Source organism: Oryzias latipes, chromosome 14 (genome assembly GCF_002234675.1).
Source record: "Oryzias latipes chromosome 14, ASM223467v1".
NCBI classification, from domain to species: Eukaryota; Metazoa; Chordata; class Actinopteri; order Beloniformes; family Adrianichthyidae; genus Oryzias; species Oryzias latipes.
In genome coordinates, this window is record NC_019872.2 from 26,647,476 (window position 1) to 26,673,065 (window position 25,590).

Below are 25,590 nucleotides of genomic sequence, written 5' to 3' on the forward strand. Positions count from 1 at the left end.
GTTTTGGGTCGTTTGTGTTCTTCTCTGGCGGCCGACAGCAGCTGGGGGGGGCGGGATTTAAAGACAAACGTGGGCGGTTCCCAGCTGACACTCAGGGCCAGGTCAGAGCAATAAGCAGAAAAGGTCGACATTTCAAATCTAAACCACAAAAATGATGAATAGCTTCTAGAAGGAGGCCGATTTCCTGCCTTTGCAGGAAATTTAGTTGGTCGTTTGTTTTTTTCTTTTGCAATCCACAATTTAATGTGCACCTTAATCAGGTGCTGGATTAAGCACTTAACACACCAGGCTGTGTGCAGTTTTTGCAGCTTTTAGAGATTGAAATGATCATTGAGTTTGGTTATAAATATAGTTTTAAGCTCATATATATATATATATATACACATATATATATGTATGTGTATATATATATATATATATATATGTGTATATATATATATATATGTATATGTACGTATATATATATATATATATATATATATATATGTGTATATATATATGTGTATATATATATATATGTATATGTACGTATATATATATATATATATATATATATATATATATATATATATATATATATATATATATGTACGTATATATATATATGTATATGTATATATATATATGTATATATGTATATATATATATGTACGTATATATATATATATCTAAGAGGAAAGGTAGAATAAAACTTTCCATTTGCAGGTCAAAGTTTATCGACATTTCATTCTTCATGTCATCTTTATATCAAAGAAATACATAATTGTTCTAGTTTTCTACTTAATTTAGTTGATTTCAAAGTTTTTCTTAATGATTCAGGCTCCGCGTGTTGACGACCTTCGTTTCGGTTTGTTTGTTTGCGTTTTGTGAATTGAATCTATGCAAAACCGGCTGAGGTTGCGTGGCGACTGCGACGCAACCTCACACGTTTGCCTCTTTCCTTCTCCATCTTAACCCTTTTTTTGTGTGTGTGTGTTTGTTTGTTTTGAAAACTCCTGATTCATCGATATCTAAAAGGTCTCAACGCTATAAATTTATTTTTGTAGTGCTCAAAGAAAAGTTTATAAACACCAAAATCTGCCCCCACCCCCCCAAAAATATCTACTCAACTACTGGAATTGTTATGGTTGGATTCCACAAAAGCTAATCTGTTGCCATGGTAACAAAAAAACTCCCTTTCACCCTGCTTACTCAACATGCAGTGGTTTCTGTTTGTTCTCTTTGCTGATTGGTCGGTGTAGGTTTGACAGACAGTTTGTAGCTTTTTCGGTAAAAGCTCCTCCCTGACGTCCTCATAAGCTAACGGACCGAGCAGATTTGTAGCAGGAAAGCCGCTGAGCCGAGCGTTTGTCTCATTGCTTTAGGATCATCCTACTGATACTCATTTACTACTTAATGGGATCAAATTGGTAGGTCACAAGTGAAACACTGTAACTGTTGTTTTTGTTTCTTTTATTACATTTTGGTGATGTATGGCGCTGGGCCTCCAGACGGGGGCGTATCAGAGCAGAAGTGTGAGTCGGAGTAGCTGAAGGACGGCCGGTCGCAAATGTTGTAATTTTTTTATTTTTTTTTCCAGCAGAAACAGCGTTCCGGTTTTTTTAAGCTTATTTATGGTTTCTTCGAATTTCCCGCACTCGCTGCAGCTCAAGTCAGACAGCAGCTCAATGTTGGCGTTACATTCAACAATAAAAAGCCACCGTCATTCCGTTCTGTTGGCCAGTTTTTTCCCCTCACTTCTCCATCCTTGGTGTTCCCAGCATCCCTCCCAGGTTCTTCCCTGTCTGCCGGGTGATGCAGGGATTCAGAGGATCCAACGTCTTCAGGGTTGGATCTCACCTGATGCCAAAGTCAGAAACAGTCGACAACTGTCACAGTCGGACGATTCTCGCTTCCTGTTTCTATAGAAAATCCTAAAGACATAAATGCAATCAAAGTTAAAAAGGTCTCTCAGCCTGAGGGCAGCAAACAACTCGAGCCTCTAAATTCAGATTCAATCCAGCTCACACGATGAGGAGGAAAGTCTGAAATTAGAAATTCAGCTTGAAATAACATGGAGAGAACATCTAGTCTGGACGCCTCCATTGGGGGGGGGGGGGGGGGGGGGGGGGTTCCGGGCATGTCCCACTGGGCAGGGGCCCCGGGGAAGACCCAAAACGAGCTGGAGAGACTACGTCTCTAGGCCTGGGAACGCCTCGGGGTCCCCCCAGAGGGGCTGGGGGAGGTGGCCGGGCAGAGGGAAGTCTGCTTAGACCCGGTCCCGAATGGAACTCAAAATAAAAAGTCTAGAATAAAATAAAAGCTGTTTTTAATGAACGCTATAAATTTAATGAAAGAGAGACCTGCTCGTCTCCAAACAGGTTTTGGTGAAGTCGTTCTAACTTGGTACAGTCCTGGCACAGTTCCAGTCAAATCCGACTTCAGCCTCCGCTCCAACTGAAAGCGACTGGTGTGCGATCAGGCTGCTTCACCCCGTTTAGATCCCGAGATGATCTCCAACGTCTTCAAGGAGACGTCAAATCGTCAAATCCAGAGCTGGAGGCGCTTTCAGTGAGAAAAAAAGTGGATTCAAGTTCTTCCGGGTCAGGAAATCTTTTTGGTATGGAAACGTTATCACTAACTCAGATATTTTCTCCTAATCTCAAAAATCATCCCGAGCTGCTCAGTGAAATACAATCCTGAAGATGAACACATCACCTCACTTTCTAAAAGACCAAAACCGGAGCTTAGATGTTATAGTTCCTGTTTGTATTTGAACTCATTCTGATCTGAGGAGGGTCAGGGTAACATGCTTCATTGTAGCATCATAACATGTAGACTGGACGTCTGACTGTTTGGGCTGGATTTACTCAGAAGTAGGGAACAAAACACCAAATTTAAACAAGTTTGGTGAATCAGAAAGGTCAAAAAATTCAGCTTTTTCCTGGAAAACTCCAGGTTTAAAACGCTTTTTTTTCTTGGTTTTAAATAATCTTTTTTTTTTAATTGTTGTGTTTTGTTTGCACATGATTTCAGTTCTTTTTATTACTTAAAAATTGTGAAAATGCCTCCTTTAGGTCAAACAGAAAAGTTCCTTTTAAAGTCTTAACTGAAGGAATGTGTGGTTCTGGCTTTAGCTGTAAACTTATGTTACATTCCTCTTTCAATTTATCACATTTGTCTGTTGATTTTAAAAAAAAACTTGTTTTCTATTCAATTCTTAACTTTATTTAAATAGCGTTTTCACTTCATTTTAAGTTTTCTTTAAGACAAACGCGTGTAACACAAGAAAAAAAAAACAGAAGAAACAAACGGGGCATATTTCATATTCAAAGAATGAGGGTTTAATCACTTCCACCCGTAAATGTTACCTCCACCCGCTTGTCCTGTTCTCACTGGATGATTATTTAAGGAACCTAGAATTCTAAAAGCATGTAATCGCTATTCAGTCACTTCCTAACGAGCAAATCAGCTCTGAAATCTGCCAGAAGCCGAACACTCGTGTCTCGGGGTTACTTCAGATTTTTGTGTTTAAATAATACACCCTAACTTTTAAGGATTGGTCCACCAAAGACTTTCACACCCATAGCAACAAAAATATGAAAAGGATTTGGTTACTTTTTTACGTAAAGACTTGAGACACAAATAGCTAATAAATAAATGTGTGCTTGTTAGATTCTATCTTCTAAAAAAGTCAAACATAAGCGAATACATTTTATAGGGTTCCATCTACAGGAAAAGATTATTTGATTGATAGGGGACTGAAATAATTGACTTGTCGTTTTCTTCTAGAGGAAAACTTCTGGTTTCAGAAGTTTACCAAATATGTCTTCTCTGATGAGGAGGCTTTAATTGTCCTCCAAAAATAGACTTTCCTTCCAAAAATGGAACCATAAACTCATTTTCCAAAAGGATCATCTTTGATCAAACTGTCTAACAAACACACATTTTATTTGCTTTGCTAAATTTTTCATTTTAACATTTCAAGCTGATTTTTTTTTTAAACAAAAACAAAAGTCAGAAAACTAAAGCGTGGATGCTAGCTAACCGTGAAAACCGTAACGTAGTCAACAAAATGCTAACATTTAGCACATTTATATCAAAATTGGTGCGGCGATTACTTCCGGATCACATCAACCTCCCGCCCCCATGTTTGCGAGTGTGTTGCCTGTTTAATGCTAACACGAGTTAGCATGATTAGCACCTGTAATGTGGTTTTGGTTTGTGCTGACTATCCGAAATATTTTTTTTTTACTAATTTGTGTTTTTTGTGTGCATGGAATTCATATCGAGATCCAAGGAGAGATGAATGGTGGTCGTTCTGGGGCTAAATTGCTAAACATCAGTATGCCAATATTCTATGGTGGCATCAACGTTGGCATCAGTGTTAGCATTGATGTTGGTATCAACAAAATCAATGTAACCTTCAAATTGGTATCCGCGTTAACATTAGTGTCAACTATAGTCAACTTCAACGTTAACATCAATGTTAGCATTAACGTTAGCATAAATATTGGTGTCAAATTTAGCATAAATGTTGGCATTATTGTTAGCATTAATATTGGCAATCAAGTTACCATCAACGTTAGCATCAATGTTGGCATGAACGTTAGCATAAATATTGGCATAAACGTTACAATCAAAGTTAGCATCAATGTTGGCATTAACGTTAGCATAACTATTGGCATCAACGTTAGCATAAATATTGGCATCAACGTTACCATCAAAGTTAGCATCAATGTTGGCATTAACGTTAGCATAACTATTGGCATCAACGTTAGCATCAATGTTGGCATTAACGTTAGCATAAAATTTGCATCAACATTAGCATCAATGTTGGCATTAACGTTAGCATCAATGTTGGCATTAACGTTAGCATCAATGTTGGCATTAAAGTTAGCATAAATACTGGCATCAGCGTTAGCATAAATATTGGCATCAATGTTAGCATCACTTTTTGGAAACTAAGTAAGTAAAGCTAAAGTCAGGTAGCCGTTTTGTGTTCTTTTGTTTAATTTTATGCTTTCACACTCCCCGTTTTGTTTTGTTTTTCTCATTTTTATACCACACACTGGAGATAGCGTAGATTTGCACCTAATTTTTCAACGGTGTGACTCTTTCATTGTAGATTTAGTGAAGGAAAGATGTCAACTGCATCTTCTGGTGGATTTAGAACGGAGTGTACTGCAGATTCTGGACGGGCTTCTGTTCCAAAAGCTGATGCTGGGACTGGTTTTGATCTCCGGACAGTGAACCAAACTTGGTCTCCAGTGCCTTGTGAAAAAAATCTCTATATGATATCCTCAGAAGTGAGCGTGAAAGAGCTAAGTCGGCAGGCAGTGTTTACAGGTTGTGGCTGTAGTTACTGTTCTCAATATCTGGTGTTTTTTTGCAGAGTTTCGGGAATTCTTCAGCACTTTGTTATGAAGGTCAATCAGAGCATTTTCATTCATCACATTTGATTCTGTACATGACGACGCTGTCAAAACATAACATCTGTACAGGTACTTTTTCCAATTTGGGATCAGTTTGCTGCAGTAAATGTACTTTGACATACTTTGAAACCATTTCAATCATAAATATGACACAGACGGCGCCTCAGTTCTGTTTTGTAAATGTTGACTCTTGATGCGTTGAATGCAGCCCCTTCACAACCTTTAACACTTCCTGCCCCACTTATTTTTGATAACATTCTACTTTTTCATACATTTGATGCATTTGTCCTTTTTTTTTTTTGTAGTGTGATCTTTTCTGGAAGAAAGTTTCCTCCTTAAAGGAAGCTGTTTGATGACATCAGATGAGTTATGTACTGTAGCTGCAACTTGTGAATAAAGAAAAAAAAAAACCCTTTAAATTTCAATAAACTTGATCTGATTGTTTTACACATGTATCTGGTTCATTTACATTCCCTGGTTAAATTGGATTTTGCCAATTTCTGATCCAAAATCCAATTTTAGCGAACATTTACCTCCAAGAACCTTTCAGAATGATTAAAATAAATGCATCAACTTGTCGGTACCAAAGATGCAATTTCTCCTACGTTCCCTTATTGTATTTTTGGGTTACTTTTTGGAGAAGTATTAATTTTTTGGGTTACAGTAGTTTCATTTTATCCCTTTTTAATGTTGTTTTTTTTTTTTTTATTCCAGGATTAAAATATCTTGGAAAAAGTTGGGTCTATAGTTGCATTTAACCCAACTTTGGTTAAGTTTAGCTATTGAACTTTTATGGAGCAGAATTTTATTGAGTTTATCTTCATGCGACGCTCAAATGTATTTTTTATGTAACCTTTATTTGTCCAGATTAAGGAAAAAAAAAAACTCTTATTTTCCACAGTAGCCTGGCAAAATGTAAGACTTTCGGAGAAAGAAAAATAGATGATTTTTTCTACAAGCAGAATGATCTAAAAAGTGTTTTTTTTATAAGTGAAACTATTTAAATCGCTGAGTTTTGGGTGTAATCTGTTGAGCGTACATGGGTCAAACTCTGAAAAACTTTATTTAAAGAACGAATCTTGATGCTTTTGATATTTTGTTAATCTGTTTTCTAATTCATCCAGCAGACGATGAAGCGGCGCCAACATCAGGTTATTCTTTGTGTGAGCATCATCAGCACAGGTATGAACTGGGATCTCATGTCTTCAAGCTCTAGAAATCTACGCTTTTATCACAAAATGAATGGGGGGGGGGAGCAACAATTTAAAAAAACTAAAGAACTCTGGATGACCCAAGAAATGGCATAAAATCATTTTTCAAACTGATTGTTCTACGAGTTTAGAATAAAGTTTGGATTTTCCTGCTATTGTTGTTAAACCGTCTTCAATTTTCTACAACTTGTAGGACAAAAATACACACCAGCACAAAACCTGCAGCTGAACTTTCCACAAACGTTCAGTGCTCTTATAAATTAATTGACTCCGTTTCAGAATGCCGTTAATCTCACATGTACGGTAGAAAATTCCTTTCCATCTACTCCATCTACTAAAGCTAAAGGCTAATCTTCAAAATCATTTTTTTATTCTACAAATATAAGCAGATATGATGATTTTAATACAGCAGATTATGACTTTTTCTTCTTTTTCTCCTACCCAAGAGCCAGAATTGTTGTCATTCTGGCTGTAATTCACTCCCACGGCCACCAGGGGGTGCTGCCAGCTTAAACTTTTAGATCTACTGGATCTAAAAAACGGTCCACTTTAAATGTTTAAATTAATTTATTTCATTTAAAAGATTTCATACATTTTTTTATTTTGTTTAGAGATCATTTTTATTTCACGCTAAATGGAGAGTTTAGATAAAATTCATGTTTAGATTTACAGGAACCTTTGGAAAATGTTGTTTTTATTATTCTGGAGAAGGAAAGAAAACTTCTTCATGAAACCAGACGGAACGCAAAACAGCAAGTTACTAGATTTTAAAATGATCTGTAGAGAACTTAAATGCTAATTTATTCTCCTTTACTCACAGCTTTTTGAAATTTCACTAAGCAGACATTTTTCCTACATTTTTGTTTTTAAATATTCCACAGTATCTTGTTGCTGATCTCTTGAATTTCTCTGGATAGACCTGAGAAAAACATGGTTTGAGTTCAGTTCTAGCCCAGATCTAAAGACGGTTCTCTTCAGCTCGGCTGCTGGGTTCTGACGTCATTCTAGCTTCACCTGAGCGTCCGACAGCAGGAACTGAGCTGAACGTCTCTGCAGCGAAGCAAGAAATGAACAGAAATCCAACAAAACAGGACAGCTGAGCAGAAGTCTGCAGCCAACGTCACCTGACCGAAGCTCAGCTTTAGCATTCTCACAGGAAGTGCTGCAGGAGGGAAGGTCTTTGAAAACATTTCAAAATAAAAGCCGCTTTCCTTAAGACTAAACTAAATGTGAAGCCGTCCAAACCAAAATTCTTGGGTTGGTTGATTTGTTTTTTTGAAGCTATTTGTAGAAACAACAAAGAAAGACGATAGAAATTAAAGCAAAGGTGATACCTGCCCTCGCCGCCCCCTTTTGACCCGCCCTCATTGGTCGAACACTTTTTCTATAAATGGCGGCTTTTCCGTTGTTCTTATCTCCATAGCAACTCTTTCATTTTTTGGTTGGCTAAGGTTGACAAACAGATCTGTAATTTTTAGGAGGATATGCAAACGTGAATTTTTACATTTCCTTGGCAACAGAAGTTTTTTGTAAGCCACGCCCACATTGCTAATATGTTCATATCTTTAGTTATGTCATTTTGTTCAGCTTGAGCCAAAAATTTGAGTAAGTTTTCACAATATTTTGGTCAAAAAGGTCAACAGGGGAAACGCTACGACAAGCCAGCGGCCTGAAAAACCTACAAAAAACAAAGTTTTTCGCCCCCAAGTCACTTCCCAACCAAGCTCCAGGAGTTAGGAGGCGAAAAAGTTTAATCCTTAGAAGTTTGTAGCTGGTCATGAGGTCAAAGGTCAACGATACTTTGGTTGCTGTTGTAGATTCAACCTTGTGGTGTGAAATTTCGTGAAGATCATTCAAACAAAAGTTTCTTTATTTCTTTTTCCCAAATTGCACAAAAATCTGTGAATCGCCAAATATAACACTTTAGGCTGTAGGTCCTGTAACCATCCCATAATAAGTTCCAAACTCCCTTTGGAAACCCACAGCAGGCGTGTTTTGCTTCTGTTAGTAAATGTAAAAACACTTTTTTGAGCCTCGAAGGAGATTTTGGCCCCATTCATTTTTTTTTATGGCTTTCTTTTTTCGGGGGAGGGGTTGGTCACTGCGACCAAAATTCTTTTCCATCGGGTACTCGCTGTGTGCAAACATATGCAGGTATGAATAGATGATAAAATAAAGGTGTTAGAATCCATTTCTATATGCAGAACCTGACATTGAATCCATTCAGTGCAGAGGTTCTGCTGCGGTTCTCGTCTGCTCCGCCCGCTCCTCTCCGATCCGGACGGAAAACTGTCTTTTGGGCCGTCCCGCGGCGCCGGGTTCAGCCTCAGCACAGAGAGGTCACAGCATTGGAATAACTCTGGCCCCTCCTCCACATTTGATCTTTCCCGCCCCCTGGATGTCTCAAAATACCGAAGCAAACCTGCTGCACCCGCAGGAGATCCACTCAGCTGGAGCGGCGCTCTGAGCGGGCCGGCAGCAGCAGGTCAGTGGGATCTCCTCTCTTCCAGGACGTCCCTGTGTGAGTTTCTTCCATGATTTATACACAAGTTCTCCTGCTTTGACCAGACGGGGGGGGTTGCTCTGGAGACGCTGTCCATGGAGCCTGATGGGACTTTAAAGAGGTGGAGGCTCTAAACGTTCAGATTCGGAGGAACAGCGACTGTTTTCAACCGCAAAGCCAAGGTAGAGGGTCTCCGCAGGAACCATGGAGGAAGCCAAAGACCAGGAGGCGACGGTGAGCAAAGCCCTCTCCCAGTTTGAGGCGACTCTGCAGGCGGCCGTGAAGGAGGTGCACGTGGACGTCAACGCCTTCAAGCGCGGCATCGATCAGAGGATCGACGAGCTGTGCGTCGCCAACGGACCCCTGGCTGCGGCCGTGACCAGGCTGCAGGAGGAGAACCGGCAGCTCGGGGCCAAGCTGGAGGCCCTCAGCCAGCTGGTGGAGGCGCTCCAGAGGAGCCTCCCCGAGGAGAAAAGGAGTCAGAGGGAAAGTGTGGAGAACGGTGAGACCGAGGAGGACCAGACCAGCCCGGTCGACTCTGCAGAATCCACCTGCTCCCATTCAGAGCCGTCGAGAAATGCTCCTGCTGCTCCTGCTGGTGGCTCAACGGCTCCTCCTCCATGGAGAGCAAGGAGGCACGCAGAACTTAATGTGAGTATCCAACTTCAACATATTCCTCTGGGGTTTTGATTCCAGCATCCTAAAGGATTTCCAGCATCAGTGACTGGGATTGGAGGTTGACCCAAGCTAAGGACCAGAACCCAAAGGGTTAAGACTGATGACCACGGGAGACTAAATGACCAGAAAGTTGGTTCTTTTTTTTAACACTTGTGCTATCTTGTGGGGTCAAAATGACCCCACCCTTCCATTGACGTGTTCTCCCTACCATGACAAAGGTGGAAAGATTACATGTAATCCATGGACACCAGTAAAGATCACAAATCACTGAGGAAAAAAGGTTCAGCGCACTCTCTAGTGGGTCTAGATGACCCAACTTCCAAATGTTTAAGTGCCTTGGAGGCACGTTAACAATGGGAGTGGGGTCATCTGGACCCCACAAGATAGCACAAGGGTTAATAAATGGGATCATTTTAAAAGGTCAAAGGTTCTTTTTCTGTATTTATCAGTGTCTCTCTAACGACTACAGTATTTATAATTACCTTCATCTGTTTCCTCACTTTCACTTAACCGGATTCTGAAAATCTCTGATCAGCCTTTTGATATGAGAGTCTCTCTGTTCTAACCTGCCTCTAGTGTTTTTTTTGAGGAACTGCGACGTCAGATGCTCCTTGGTTTGGTGAGGTTGGTGGGATTTTCAGATTTGGTTGTTTCTTATGTTTTTTTAGATGATGGAATGTAAAAACCTGTCCTTACGGGTGGATGCGGGCTGTCTGCGGAAAAGCCCGCAAGACCAAATATCAAGGTCGCAGGGCACTTGGCGAACCCGTAGAGCCAAAACGTTAACATACATGTTTTTTTCTACGATTTTTTTCTATGGGGCGACAAGACGAAGCGAACGCTAACAAAACACGAAAGGCAAGACCCGAGCGTGTCGTACGGACTTTTCATTGTGTCCCCACACCCTCTAATCCTGTGGACAGCGCAGGAAGTCGTTCACGAGACGAGTGTGCGCTCCTGTCCGACAATTAGCCCTTGTGCTACCTTGTGGGGTCAAAATGACCCCACCCTTACATTGATGTGTTCTCCCTACCATGGCAAAGGTGGAGAAAGGTGGAAAGATTTCATGTAATCCATGGACACCAGTGAAGATCACAAATCATTGAAGAAAAAAGGTTCAGAGCACTGTCTAGTGGGTCTAGATGACCCCACTCCCAATGTTAAAGTGCCTAGGATACCACAAGGGTTAAAAATGAGGAAATGAGTCAACAAATCCAACTCCAGTGAGCTACAAAAACACTTTCTCTCAGTCCAACTGAGGCAAATACCCCCTTCGGGGGCAGATTTCTACCATCATTGAATATCTTGCAACAGTTGAACTTTGTTTTTAATGACGAAACCGGACTAAAATCTGGAGGATTAAAGTTTCGACGCCCCGTGGTCCCAGAGGAAAACGGGCGACTTGGCTGCATGATGTCATCAGACGGTTACGCAATATTCAAAGTTTCCAAGAGTCGTCAACAGGCTGTTTGTTAAATCTCAGTTCAATGCTAAGAGTTTCTAAACAAAAACAAAAACAGGATTCATCTGCTTTTAACTGGGGGCCATGAACTCAGCAACACTGTTTCAGTAACTAGCTTTAGCGATTAGCTTTTGGTACCAGGAAAAGGCCCGTCGGTTCTGGATGTTTGAACCAACCTCACTACTCCATAAGGACCATAGAGTGCTGGACCATCCGGTGACGCGGACTTTGAAGCATTTCGGATTAATTTCACCAAATAACCATTAACAGAAGTAAAAACCTCATAAATATGCAAACATCTATTTACAAATCCACTGAGTTCTGATCCAAACTTGGATGGTTTTTAAAAAGACATTGAAATACATTTTTTTCAAACACTATGCACTGTGGTCCATATTCACCAATCTAGAGAGCATAGATGGTTTTTTGCATTGAAAAAATGTGTACAATTGGAATTTTTGGACAAAGTTTAAGTTTGGCAGATTGCTAAAATTGGTCGCTGAAACCACCAAAAGACACTTTTTTTTGTTTGATTTTTAATTATTCCAGGAGGTTCACTGAATTATTTGTAGATAAAAATCCAAATCCCTCACCTTGAACCAGTTTCCACCTGTAGGCGGGCTCGTCTGATTGTCCAGTATCGTCCCACCACAGGATAATTTCACTGATAGTCACATTTTTTTATTATAAAAATGTTAAAGAAGTGCTAATGGCAACGTCACAGAACATCACCTGAGGTCAGTTTCTCTTTGGTTTTAAGCCCCCGAAAGCCTGAATTTGACACCAACATTTGCAGTAGACGTCCACAGCTGTTTCTTTCTGTCTGACTGAGCTTTACGTAGACAAATTTAGACTAGAAGCTGAAACCCTCCTGAGTTTGTGGGGAAACGGTCCATCAACAGGCGAGCGAACTCCTTTGATCTGCTGAAAAACCAGGGACGCTGCCATAAATCTCCGACCCCTTGCTGGTCCGGCGAACAGCAGGGAGTCCTGAGCGAGCCCCCCCCAAGAGGGAAAATGTATTTTCCCCACCTCCCTTAAGCAAAAGCGCAACGATTAGCGTTAAACAAACGCAGAAAACAATTCGGAAGAAGTCCAACGCAGTAAAGTTTCTGTGTGGCATAATTCCCGGGGCCCGCTCCGATGTGGGTCTTTAAATAAAACCGTGTCCCCTAATTGCTCTGGAATTCTGCCCCCCCACCCCCCAGGCCCGTCCAGGTCTCAGGTCTCCCGATGGAAAGTTGAATTGCGTCTGTCAATTAAAACGGTCCGTCCACACCCTGAAAGAGGCGACCAGCTGTCCCCCCCTGAAACACTCGCCCCCCACATTCCTGCCTGCTGATGTCACCTGGTCTTTTCTCAACTACCCCCCGCCCCCCGCCCCCCTCCGACTGTGACATACAGCAGACGGAGCCGCTCTGTGATAAGAGAGCTGCCCGATTTGTTTTTGGTGTCCTGTCACCAGCAGAGAAGAATAACTCTCTCAACTGTTTTCTAATTTTACTCTTTTAATCTTCCATAACAAATTGGTGTTTGTCCATGACACCCCACCCCCACCCCAAAGCTCCGTAAACGCTCTGTCACGTTCTAACCCCCCCCCAAAAAGAAACATCCATATTTCAGACAGTATCTGCGACTGTTTTAGTTTCCAGCAGAATTTGGCTTCTTCTGTTCTTGAAGTCCCACTCTGATCATCTCTAGGTCTGTTTTCAAAGCAGCATTTCAAAATAATAAATAAATAAATAAATAAATATGATAAATCTCTCCAGAACAGCAGGAGTTCATTAGAAATTCACCTCCGGGTTGTGGGCAGAAATGGCTTGGAGTGAGCCTGCCCCCATTTCCCATCATCCCTTTGTTTCCACTCTCACCTGCTAGCTTACAGCCCCTCACAACCCCCACTTGATGGCCCGCCAAGCGGGTTTTCTACGGCAGAAATGAGATCTTTTTCGAAAGGAATTGTTGGTCCGCTCCTGCAACATTAAGATACTCAGAAAGGCAATTTTGAGCTGAACTTTCTTCATAACCTAAAGACCGTGACCCACAGCCACTACCTACATTTTTGTATGACACAGTTGAAAATTGCTCAGACGTGAAGATACATGGACAAAAATAGAGAAGTTGTGGTCTTTATGTGAAATTTTCGCAGATGTCTCACGAATCACACGCGTAAATCAACGCGAAAGCCACATGTGGCCCAAAATTTGAGCGTCAGTTACGTAATTAGTTAGAATAAAAGCTATACGTCGGTGGTACATGTGTGAAAAGTCTGTTACAGATCCAAGGAACAGTCATGGAACGCCGTGCTTTACTAATCTAGATTCCAGCTCAGACGAGGAAAACACATGTCTGGAAGTTGATGCATCAGAAAGGGGCGGAGCTGGAAGCTCGTGTAGTTTCTGCATAGAAACTAGCAGCTTTTTCAAACTGCAGTTTTTCATCTGCTCCTGATTCACAACTATTTGAACAAAAAATATTCAGAGACACAAAAAAAATTTTATGATAATAAATGTTATTTGTTAGGTCGCCGTACATAATAGTGAAAATAAAAATAAAACCAATAAAATGTACAGTAAAATATACATTATAAAACTTTTTACAAAACTTTTTTTTTTAAATTTTTTTTTTCTTTATTTGTTTTCAAAACATTTTTAAAAGCTGAATATTCTTCATATATGTCCTCTGTCATCAGAAAAATGCGACAAACATTTTCATTAGTGGAACATCAAGTAGCATCTCTAATAAAACGTATGTTTTACTTTACGTGATTACTTAAATCAATACAATACAGTAGAAAAATAAGTACGGGTAGATACGGTTACACACATAAAATTTTGACCACAACATAAAGCAACAACAACATATCACAACAACTCCCAACTGTTGCAGGAAAAGAGTAACACTGCTGCAAACTGTTTAATGCCCGTTTTTCTTTTTTTAATGCAGAATCTAGTTTGTTGTAATATTTTGTTGGGGACACTACTTATATTAGCTACTGTGCATCTGTTTTTGGGAGGTTTAATGTTTTTTTTTTTTATTGTCTGCCTGAAATGCTTCTACTGTATAAGAAAGTTCTGAAAAATAAATATTTAGTCTCCAAATGTTTATTTTCTGAATAAATGAACACAATTGGTATAGGTATATGTAATTAAGGATCTTTACTGTTACAATCTTTTCAAAATAAATGTCTGAATATCTTTAGTTTGGGGATTTCCAGGATAAAAACTGTAAAAGAAGCTGCAAAGAGGTGAATTAAACAATAAAAAAAAATATTAATTTTCATGCTTGGAAAAATTAGATCTTTGTAAACTTTTATTTGAACTATTTTTCAGCAAGTTATGCTAAAACCCCAAAGTTTAGCTGGTTTACTTTACGATCTATAACCAGTGTTTTTATCACTTCTTGTGGATCAGAAGAACGCCCGGTCTTTGCGTCATGTGGAATCCAGCCGAGGCGTTTTTTTAAGGTGATGTGTGCGTTAGCGTTAGCTAAAGGTTACGGGGATTAGCCGGGTCAGACAGCCAGACTGCAGAGCCCTGCGGCAGCAGCTACCGTTGAGGCCTCACATCCCCGTGGTGATAATCTTCCTCATGATGGACGGACGGACGGACGGTCCACGCGTGTCCGCCCGGAAAGCAACACTTTGTGGGAGGGGTCGGTGGAGGAGGAGGGGGGCTCAGGCCTGATATACTTAGCAATTGTTTGGATCACTCAGGCTAACTCGCCGATGACCAAAGCATCCATTTGGGTCTATATTGGGATGTAAGGAGAGTGCTGCGGAAACTCCTGCAAAGGGGGCCAATGGCAGCATCGAAAATAGCCCTCGGTGGGAACCGGGGTCTGATGGCCACAGCTGTCAAAAACGCCGTCAGCTGCTTAGACCTGAAATGATTTCTTTTTATTTGACATGTTGGCCTTTAGCCCTCTCTCCGGTGTTCAGCCGTTCAAGCATTTGAACGGATTCTGACTCGTAGAAATGAGTGGCTTTGTGCCGATATGCAACACTTTACAGTAGTGAAGAGTTTATGCAAGCAGCGTAATGCTTTTCATAGATTTTAGTTCGACTTTTAACGCTCTCATTCTTGTGAAGTTAATTCACAAAATAAAATCTCCCTGTCTCAATGATGCCATTTTTAAAAGGATTTCACCTGCAGACCACAGAAAGTCAAACTTAATGACTGATACTGATGAACTTTGTGCGAGTACTGGCGTCCCCCAGGGTGGTACTTTTAGACCCCTGCTTTTTCCCTTGCAGACCTCTGATCGTGTTGCAACTTCTTCTAAAACCTCGATTGTTCAATACGCTGACGACACCACTATTGTTGGTCTGATCAGCTCAAATGACGGATCGCACCATCGTGCAGAAGAAGGAAACGTGGTTCGCAGGAGTCAAGAGAACTATCTTGTGCTAAACTGATCATTGACTTTAGCCGAAGCAGAAAGAAAAAAACTGTTTTCATTCACGATTTCGAGGTACAAATTCTTGAAAGTTTCTGGGTGTGACCTTCTCCAACAACCTCAACTGGGATTCAAATAGCAGCAGGATTGTTCGGAAAGCTCGCCCGCGTCTTTTCTTTTGATTGAGACGATGGGAATTTACTTAAAACAAAACTATTCTTTAAAATTTTTATCTTCCTGTAGTTTTCATTTGGAGTTTTTAAACTAATTTAATTTAATCTAAATGCAAACAGATGTTATTGAAGAGTGTTAGTACAGTAGTCTACTTAGTACTTAGTCTTTACGCCTCGATCTGGGTGAATACTTGATTCTTCTTGGCAACAGGGTTCCCATTAAAGGTTATAATGGACACATTAAAAAGGAAGTTCTGGTTAAATAGCCCCAAATGTAAACAGCGTACACATAAATAGCATTTTACTGCTTTGCAGTCACAGTCCTGTTCACCCACGCACACACACATTCGTGTACTGATGGTGGCTCCACTGATGAACACTGGCAGCAACCTACAACCATCAGGAGAAATGAATGGTTCCGTGCCTTGCCCAAGGACACTTTGACACATGGACGGGCAAGGCGGGAACTGAACCTGCAATCTTCGGATCAGAGGTTGACGTCTCTACCTCTGCACCCTAGGTTATGGCCCAAACGCCAGTTGGCAATTGGGATAACAGAAACTCGAAACGTAGATCCCCTTGCGTCAGACAGTTCTGTCATCCGTTAAATGATAACTCTTTTGATCTTTTAAGGCCTTGTCACACACCAACTACGTACATTTTGTACATTTTCCTCGGATGAAATTTCGGTCTTTTGCGATCCATGCTTGACGTAGGTCATTCATAGGTGCTTCTTGTGTTCGTCATTCGTCGATGTTTGCAGGTGTCCGTCTAGGGTTTCGGCCCAGATGAATTCAGTTTTGAGCTGTTCAGAATTTTTTTGTAAATATCTTTTTATTATTTTTAAACACATGAAAAAAGTTAAAGCATTGAAACATTATATATTGAACGAAAAAGAAAAGAAAAAAAAAACTCAATAGAAGGAGGTACGTAGAGTTTGTTAGGTTGAAATGTTTTCCTTTCCAGGATACTGAACACAAAGTTCACTATATGTCATAACCTTTTCTTCTTTTGTACATATACCATTTTTCCCAGTCCTTCAGAAATTGTTCTTCCTTCATTCTTAGTTTTTATGTAAGTATCTCCATTGTTTGGATTTCTTCCACAATATACATTCATTGGTTGTGTGTTGGTGCCTCCGCCTTCTGCCAGTTCTTAGTTATGGCTTTCTTTGCTGCCACTAACGGAGCTTTTCACTAGATTTTTGTACAGTTCCCTTTAAGTAACCCAGATACATCACAAGACCGGTCAGGGGTATCTTATATACATATAGCTGAGTGGATGGTGTCCCAGAAGAGTTTTATTTTCTCACATTCCCAAAAAAAATGTGTCTTATTTGAATCTTTATCCATGCAAGTTCTCCAGCAGAGTTGCTGAGTTTTAATTAGTTTGCCCTTGATTTGTGGTGTTATAAAATATCTTGTTTGGTTTTTCCAAGCAAATTCTCGCCATTTTTGTGACTGCATAGTGGTTCGATGAACTTTCCACATATCGTCCCACATCTCTGAGATTTTTTCTCTCAAATCCTTTTCCCATTTTGCTTTGATATAAAGAGTTGACCCCACTTTTGATTCCATAAGGTGCTTATATAAAATGGATAGAACCTTGGGGATATTTTCACTGTAGGCCTGTATAAATGTCATGAATGTCTTAATTGTAGGGTGTATTGTGTGTTTCTCTGTTTTGATTTGCTTTTCATTGTAGTCTCGCATTTGCATAAATCTGAATAGGTTCTGGTTTATTAGACCATATGTGTCTTTAAGTTCCTGAAATTCTCTCATTTCGCCTTTCTTTATCATTGTCCACATGGCCGTAAAACCCTTTTCAGCCCATTGTTGGAATCTGTGGTCTAAATTTGTCATCATATGCTGTCCATTACAGCAATCTAAGTTCCTTCCCCAATTTTAGTTGTTTTATAACATAATACCAGTTCTCAAGAGTATATAATGTTATTGGATTTAGATCTAAATGCTCTTTAGCAGTGGCTGGGATCTCATTTTCCCCCCATACATGTTTGAATTGGGACTTTGGGTGCAAAAAGTTCTATATCTTTCCACCGGGCAACATACTCTGTATTACACCAGTATACTAAAGGATGTATTTGAGCAGCTCTAAAGTATTCTTTTAGATTAGGTAAGGCTCTTCCCCCTTTTGTATTGGGTAGTTGTAAAGTGTGGTAGCGTATTCTTGGTTGTTTTCCTTCCCATATAAATCTTGATCTAAGTTTATCCCATTTTTGGAATTGGGATTGTGGGATCTCTACGGGTAAAGCTAGAAATAGGTAAAGGAGGCTTGGTAGTATATTCATTTTAATAACTTTTATTCTTTCACGTAATCCTAGCGTGTATGTGTTTTGCTGGGTCTTTAGGTATATTCACCCCCAAGTACTCAAGTGATTTGGCATCCCATTTTATCTTCCATTCCTTTAAACCTTGATTTGCAATGCAATTAAACATGAGTGTCTGAGTTTTATTTATTTTTATGTTGTATCCTGAGCTTTGACCAAATCTATCATAAATCTTCATCAAGTTACCAAATGATTTGACTGGATCTAATAAATATACCATAACGTCATCCGCGAACAGGCCTATGACATGTTCCTGTCCACCAATGTCTATTCCTGTTATCCTAGGGACCTGTCTCAATGTTACAATGTTATCTTTACTACTTTTCCCTTCCTTACTGTTCTTGCACTGATGGTGATGCTTAAATCTCATTGTACTATGCACAATGACAATAAAGCCATTCTATTCTATTCTATTCTATTCTATTCTATTCTATTCTATTCTCACCATTTGGGCTACTGGTTCGATATAGAGGGCAAAGAGTACATGGCTGAGACAACAGCCCTGTCTAGTCCCCCCCTCCCAGACTGAATCTGTTTGTGAGGGAGCCGTTGATTTTGATTCTACCTGTAGGTTTGTAATATAGAGAACTGATGCACTCAATTGATTTTTTTCATTGAATCCAAATTTCTTCAATGTTAAATATACAAATTCCCAATTGACTCTATTAAATGCCTTTTCGGCATCTAAGCTTATTAAGGCAGCTGTTAAATTTTTTTATGTGTCCTGTTTATAATGTGAAGTGTTCTCCTCATATTATGGTGTGTTTGTCTGCCTTTGACGAATCCGGTTTGGTCCTCATCTATTAAATTTGATATAAATGATTGGAGTCTATGTTAAAAGAAGATTAATGATATACTCCAATACGAGACCATAGAGGTGACCATAGAGGTGACCATAGACCAATAGAGGTGTATATTTTATAGTCAACATTTAAGATAGAAATTGGCCTGTAGTTTTGACTTGTGTTGCAGTCATTGGCTCAGTGTATAAGTCCTCATAATAGTCCCTAAATATATTCTCAATTTCTTCTGGATTATATTTTAGTTGATTTGTTTTTGGGTAGTTAGTAATGTTTAGTTCTACTTGTCTTTCCCGTATTCGTCAAGCTAACAGCCTTGTGGCTTTGGGGCCTGAGTCGTAATAGTCCTGTTGTAAGTATCTTATTCTGGTTTTGGTCTCGTATTGGAGTATATCATTAATCTTCTTTTTTGTTTCACTGATTAGCTGTCTTGTTTGGTTGCGTTGTCTTTTAAGGCTTGTTCCATTTCTCTCAGGTCTGAGGTAAGTGTCTCATATTGTTTTACTCTTTCTTATTTCATTTTACTTCCAATTGCAATAAATCTCCCTCGTATCACTGCTTTTAGTGCCTCCCATATAATAGCTGGATTTGATTCACCATTATTGTCTAAGTCAAGATAGTTTTGTATGTCTATTTTAATTTGTTTGGTCACTGTTGTTTAAAATTCCTGCATTCAGCCTCCATTAAGTATTTCTTTGCCTGCCCTTAAGTCTAATTTTTAAATAAATGGCATTGTGGTCTGATGCATCAGCTACTCCAATGTAACACCCCATTATTGTGCTCATGTGATCTTTCGGCACAAAGAAATAATCAATCCTGGGTAGACTGAATGAGTTTCCGAGTAGTGGCTGTAATCTTTTTGTAGAGGATGGAGATCTCTCCACACGTCAATAAATCCCATTGATTTCCACATTTTTTTTTTTATTTTGAGGTTGGTTTCTTATTTCTATTCTTACTGGTTGTGTCTAGGTCATAGTCCATAATCACGATTTAAATCCTCTCCACTGATGCATATACCTTCAGCTTCTATTGCAATAGTGTCAAAGATATGTTTAAAAAACTCTTTAGTACTTTCTGGTGGAGCATAGACATTTACCAGCGTTATTGTTGCCTGGTCAATTACTCCTTTAATTATAATAAATCGCCCCTTCTTTATCTTTAACCTCCCTTTTACATTTATACTGAACTGTGTTCGCTATCAATATTGCTACTCCTCGTTTCTGTCGATTGGTGTGTGAGCTATAGAAAGTGTTCTTGAACCCAAACCTTTTCAATTTTTCGTGTTCTACATTTGTCAAATGGGTCTCTTGCAGGAAGTTTATATGTTTTTTTCTTTCTTTAGTTTAGTTGTAATTTTGGCCCTTTTGGCTGGGTTTCCCAGCCCATTTCGACATGTAGAGACAGCAGATGGTATTCATTTCTTTTAAAATCCATAAATGGTTAAAGTCTCTTACAAATTAATATTCGATCTGCAGGTTTCTAGGTGTACCTTCTCCAACCAATAACTTAACAAACAAAAATTTAGAACAAGTTTGAATGAGGTAGTCAGTCAGATGAAGGTGGTGGTGTTGCTGCTCACAAACCCTACAGCCCTTCTCTGATCTATCAAAGTATACCTCGAGATGAAAGCAGACATTAAAAAAATAGCAGATTTTTTTTATCTATCTGCGCAGGGCACTGATGCAAAAGGGGATAAAAAAGTTTCACATGGAGCCACAACGGTTGAAGAAACCCCCCAACGGCAAGGTAAGCAGCTGCTCCTCCAGCGTCAAACCAGGTTCTTGACAGGATGACTCATGCTTTTGCTTTTGCTCTCAGAACCCACATCAGTACACTGCGGTGTAACCCATCCTGCCGACGCCCCCTCCCAGTCCCACCGACCTGTGACGGCATTCACCAAACCCAGCCCCGAGTCTGCTGCCGTGGAAACGGCCGTCAGACCCGGTCAGTCCGTGGTCCCAGCTCTCACGTTTGGATCAAATGTTCCCCCTGATGTTTTTAGTGAAGTCTGCAAATCGTTTTCAGACAGCGATGACCTACAGCCACACCTGCCGGTCACTGCCATGACAACCAAACTCAGTCCAGAGGTTTTGGTTGCTGACAAACCTGCTCAGTCTCCAGGATCGGCACCAAAAGCATCAGGAGAAGATCAGCATCCAGCAGGTCCAGATCTCTTCATACAATACAGAATCAAACAGGACAGTTGTGGAAATAAACCTCCTAAACTCCAGCTTCTGTCTTCAGTTTCATCCAGCTTGGATTTGATTGGAATAACAGATCAGGGATCAGCTCTGTGTCTTCCAGTTCAGAGTCTGTTTCATCGTCTCCGTCTGCAGGAACGTCTCAGCCGAACGAGTCCAGGAGCGCCGCGCCGCAGAGGCCATCAGAGGCCGCCATCCCGGCTTTACCTCACTTCAGCCTCCCAGCTGCAGCCAAAAGCGTCTCGGAGGTTCCTGCAGCGTCCAAACCCAATCCGCTTCCTGTCTCAGGCCCTGACCCATCACCGCGAGAATCGCCTTCGGTGAAGCGAAGCGAGCATCCGTTTAGACGAGGTGCAAAGCTGCAGAATTACCGCGTGAAACGTTTCCTCTTGGTTTCCGGTTGGGGGTGGAGGTTTATGTGCTGAATGTGCTCGAATGTTTTCTTCAGACACGAACGAACCCAAGTCCCACTCGGCTCTCTCTGCCATGACCAGGCTGAACGCCGAGTCCAGCTCGCCACCTTCGATAGCTCAGCCTCCGAGCCTTTCAGCAGCACTGCAGCCATCAGTAAAACCCGGAGAGTATCCCTTTAAACGAAGTGAATCCAACACTTCTGCTTGTGTTTGTTATGATTGTGAGTCCTTCCACAGAAGCCTGTAGTTACTGATCACATGTTGTGTTTCTTTTCCTCAAAAGCTCCTGTTCTCAAGACACCAAGTCCCAGTTTAAAAAGAAGCGTGAGCTTTCCTCAGTCTGCAGGTGTGGTCGCGAGAACACGACCCCTTTCCCACATTTGAGTCTTCTCTTATCCCTGATCTTCCCTTTTTCCTCTCCACAGAAAAATTACTTCCATCCAAATCGATCATAAAATCTGGATTCTCACCAAATCTGGACAAGTAAGGTGTTGTCTTCTAGTCTTCTGTTGTCCTCAAACACCAGAAAGCTCAGGCTGCTGCTTCAGTTTGGGGTTTTTTTGTAACCGTTTCACCAGGAGATTAAACAAACCGGAGGGGCTGGACGCGATGAAATCGCAAACGCTTCCTCGCTCCAACGGGGCTCAAGCCAAACGGGCTCTGTTTGAAAGGATGAACTCTGAGCCCACAAAGTAAACAAACACGTCAAAGATTTTCACACCACTGCAAGGAATTCTTCATTAAAAACAAAAGAAATTTCACCCTGAAATGTTCCATTCTGCTCTCCGTAGGCCAAAGGACTCCAAACCTAAACTGAAGCGCTCACAGAGCTTCGGAGTGTCCAGCGCCAGCGGGATCAAACAGATTCTCCTGGAATGGTGTCGCTCTAAAACCATCGGCTATAAGGTCAGGTTAACGTTTTTTGTTTTTTTGGGGTTTGTTTTTTGAGCAAAAGTGATCTTTAAAATCAGATATATTGGTCTATGAGAAGCTGCAGAGGCAGTGTCTTCATGGTATGGGCTCCCCAGCAAACATTGGGTTGAGAGCGTAATCATAAATCAAATCAAATCAAATCAAACTTTATTTATAAAATAGCGCTTCTCATGCATTTTGTGCAGCTTGAAGGGCTTTAACCCAACCCACCCTTCACCCTTCCCACTCCCCTCCATTAAAACACATGACCCATGGCCCCCACGTGTTACTTTAAATAAATAAATAAGAAAACAAACAAGTATGGCTCGGCTCTGCTGTGAGGAAACAGTATTTGGGAATCTCTTCCTACCAGGAGCCAGCCCGTCCACGGGACCATCGCCACAGCGCCCACCCAGACCAGGACAACACTGGGGTCCACTTCACAGCCGTGAAGCTGCAAAGTTACCACACACACGGGGGTTGACCTGTACATTTGGGCTGTCCAGGCTAACGAAGTGTGCATTATCAAAAATTGTACCATGGTCCGGGTAAATCTATCTATCTATATACCCAGGCTGTGTCCCACCAAGGTGGGGTAGCCTAGACAGGGCACACATTTTCCTCCTTCAGTGTGTGCGTGCGTGCGCGTGTGTGTGTGTGTGTGTGTGTGTGTGCACGCGTGTGTGTGTGACTGGTCTAAGCCACACCACACTGCACCAGGGTCAGCTGCACAGCCCGGTGTGGGCATCTCCACAGCAGGGCCTCAGCCAAGGCTGGTTTCCCCTTGCCGCTTCATCCCAAGACCAGACCTCTACCACACCCATCCATTCATTCATACACAAACTCTCTCCACCCATCCCTGTCCTGAGCAACCTCTCTCCCCTGCACCACAGTCATCCCTCTTGCATTTAGCGCTCTTTTTACACCCTCTGTCCATCCCATTCGCGGTCTTCCTCTCATTCTCACTCCACTCACATCAGATTCGTGTACCTTTTTCACCAAACGCTCACTCTCCATTCTTTCAACATGTCCAAACCATCCCAGTGCCTTTTGCTCTGCTCTATCAGCCAACTCTCGCGTCACACCAGTTCCATCTCGGATAACTTCATTTCTCACACGATCCATACGTGTCACACCACACATACTCCTCAAACATCTCATCTCAACTACATTCAGCTTCCTCTTTTCTGCCACTTTCAGACTCCATGTTTCAGCTCCATATAACGCTGCAGGCACCACCACACCCTCATACAATCTCCTTTTTGCATCCTTTCCCAGTGACCCACATTCAAACACTCTCTTCATTCCCCCCCATATCTTTTGTACTTCTGAACTACTGAGTGGATGGTACTTCTACTGAGAACACTCTACCTCTTCCAACAACTCCCCATTTAATGCCACATTCAATCTACGTTCACCCTTTAACCTCGTACACCTCACCTCACTCGCTTACTCTTTTCCACATTCACTCCCAACTTCCTTCTGTCGCACACCCTTCCAAACTCCTCAACCAGATGTGCCAAGTTCTCTTCTGAGTCAGCCACTAGTGCAGTATCATCTGCAAACAGCAACTGACTTACACTCCATTCGCTGCCGTCAGTATTCACCATGCTCACACCCGTACCCAACAGGTAAATACTTGGTATAATATTGCTTTAAACCAGTTATCTTATTTAATAACAGAAATGTAAATTTATCTGCTGTAAATCCAAATATTGCTCACATCCACGTTTATTAATGACTTATAAGGTGAATTATTATTGTGTTAGAACAAATTCATCCTTTTTTTTTATTTTTATTTTTTATCTATGTCAGGTCACGGGCTCCGTAGTAAATGCACCAACCAGTTCAAATATAAATAGTTTCCATGTATATAAAGAAACAAGGATCCACCAATAATTACCAGTGACTCTGACGAGGTCTTCACCTTCTAGAACATCGACATCCAGAACTTCTCCTCCAGCTGGAGCGACGGGATGGCTTTCTGCGCTCTCGTCCACTCCTTCTTCCCTCTGGAGTTCGATTACAACGCTCTGGGCCCCGCCAACCGCAAACACAACCTGGAACTGGCCTTCACCACAGCAGAGTAAGCCGGCTGACGTCAACGTCCAAAAGTCGGAGTTCACACGACCGAATATTAGCCTCCAGAGTTAAAAATAAAGCTTCTGCTCCTGCTTTTAGGGAGCAGGCCGACTGTCTGCGCCTGATCGAAGTGGACGACATGCTGGAGATGGGGGACAAGCCGGACCCCATGTGTGTGTTTACGTACGTCCAGTCCCTCTACAACCACCTGAAGAAGTTTGAGTAGCTCTGCATCAGAGTCGGTGGTGACGTGCGGTTGTTTTAGGCACAAAATAGTTTTAGACTCACCAGTTGATCAGTTTGACACTGATGTGTGTGTGTGTGTGTGTGTCACTAACATCCCCCCCCTTCAGTCAGCCTTTAAAATGAACTAGTGATTCTTAAAAATGATCTTTCTGAGAAATCTGTAGTGAAGTGTGTTGAAGAAGTAAAGAAAATTATTTTTAAACAGTGTGAAGATTTATGGGTCACATTTGAATGTTTATAACACAGTAGAGAACGGCTTTTAAACATCTAATTTTCTCCTAGAAATGAACATTTAAACAGATTTTTAGCACATGTTGTGTAAAAATGCCGGATATATATGGAGTGAGATTTATGCCACCACGTTGCACACAAAACTTTGTAAGTTGCAAATGAAAATATTAAATATTTGCTGTCAATTTTTTTTTGGCTTTTTAAAATTTTTTGTTGTGCTTTCAGATTTTTTTTTTACTTTAAAGTTTTTAGTTTTTTCCAAAAAAAATTTTTTTTTAAAATTGCTTTTTAATTTTTTGTTTCTGTTTTCAAAAAATATTTTTGCGTTTGCAAAACAAAAATGCGCGTGTCATCTCGCCTTTTTCCTATCTTTGATTTTGCTCACACAAGTTTCGGTTTAGCGCGACAAAGCTACCATCAGACAGCTGCTGATTGGTCCAGATTCTAACCAATCAAATCGCCGTATTTATCTAGCATGGTGTCTGATACCGAGGCTCAGAAGCTGAACCAGCTCTTTTT

The 25,590-nt window shown here is 40.9% G+C and overlaps 1 protein-coding gene and 1 long non-coding RNA gene across 3 annotated transcripts in view; one reads left to right on the forward strand and one right to left on the reverse strand.

The window, feature by feature from the left end:
* Positions 1–1,624: 1,624 nt before the first annotated feature.
* Positions 1,625–25,590, reverse strand: part of LOC111948625 — a 35,966-nt gene continuing 12,000 nt past the window's right edge. The window contains exon 3 of the long non-coding RNA XR_002874579.1: positions 1,625–1,913. This is a non-coding gene — a long non-coding RNA (uncharacterized LOC111948625). The remainder of the gene's footprint in view (positions 1,914–25,590) is intronic.
* LOC101165995 (smoothelin-like protein 2) lies at positions 9,013–25,047 on the forward strand. 2 transcript variants are annotated; one of them, XM_011483947.3, is made up of 13 exons: positions 9,013–9,110; positions 9,194–9,779; positions 20,660–20,732; positions 20,805–20,930; positions 21,012–21,149; positions 21,323–21,538; positions 21,636–21,785; positions 21,884–21,946; positions 22,026–22,083; positions 22,179–22,292; positions 22,392–22,506; positions 24,447–24,598; positions 24,694–25,047. In XM_011483947.3, the coding sequence occupies exons 2-13, from the start codon at positions 9,333–9,335 to the stop codon at positions 24,818–24,820; spliced, it is 1,779 nt and encodes a 592-aa protein (XP_011482249.1). In that variant the 5' UTR covers positions 9,013–9,110; positions 9,194–9,332; the 3' UTR covers positions 24,821–25,047. The 2 variants fall into 2 exon arrangements, with proteins under 2 accessions (XP_011482249.1, XP_023818088.1); XM_023962320.1 differs by having other exon boundaries at positions 9,060–9,779.

Excerpts from the sequence above, each read along its gene's own strand:
- LOC101165995 (XM_011483947.3), top strand. The coding sequence starts at position 9,333 with ATGGAGGAAGCCAAAGACCAGGAGGCGACGGTGAGCAAAGCCCTCTCC. Across the intron at positions 20,733-20,804 it reads AGAAACCCCCCAACGGCAAG|AACCCACATCAGTACACTGC; the intron begins GTAAGCAGCTGC and ends TTTTGCTCTCAG. Across the intron at positions 22,293-22,391 it reads ATGAACTCTGAGCCCACAAA|GCCAAAGGACTCCAAACCTA; the intron begins GTAAACAAACAC and ends TGCTCTCCGTAG.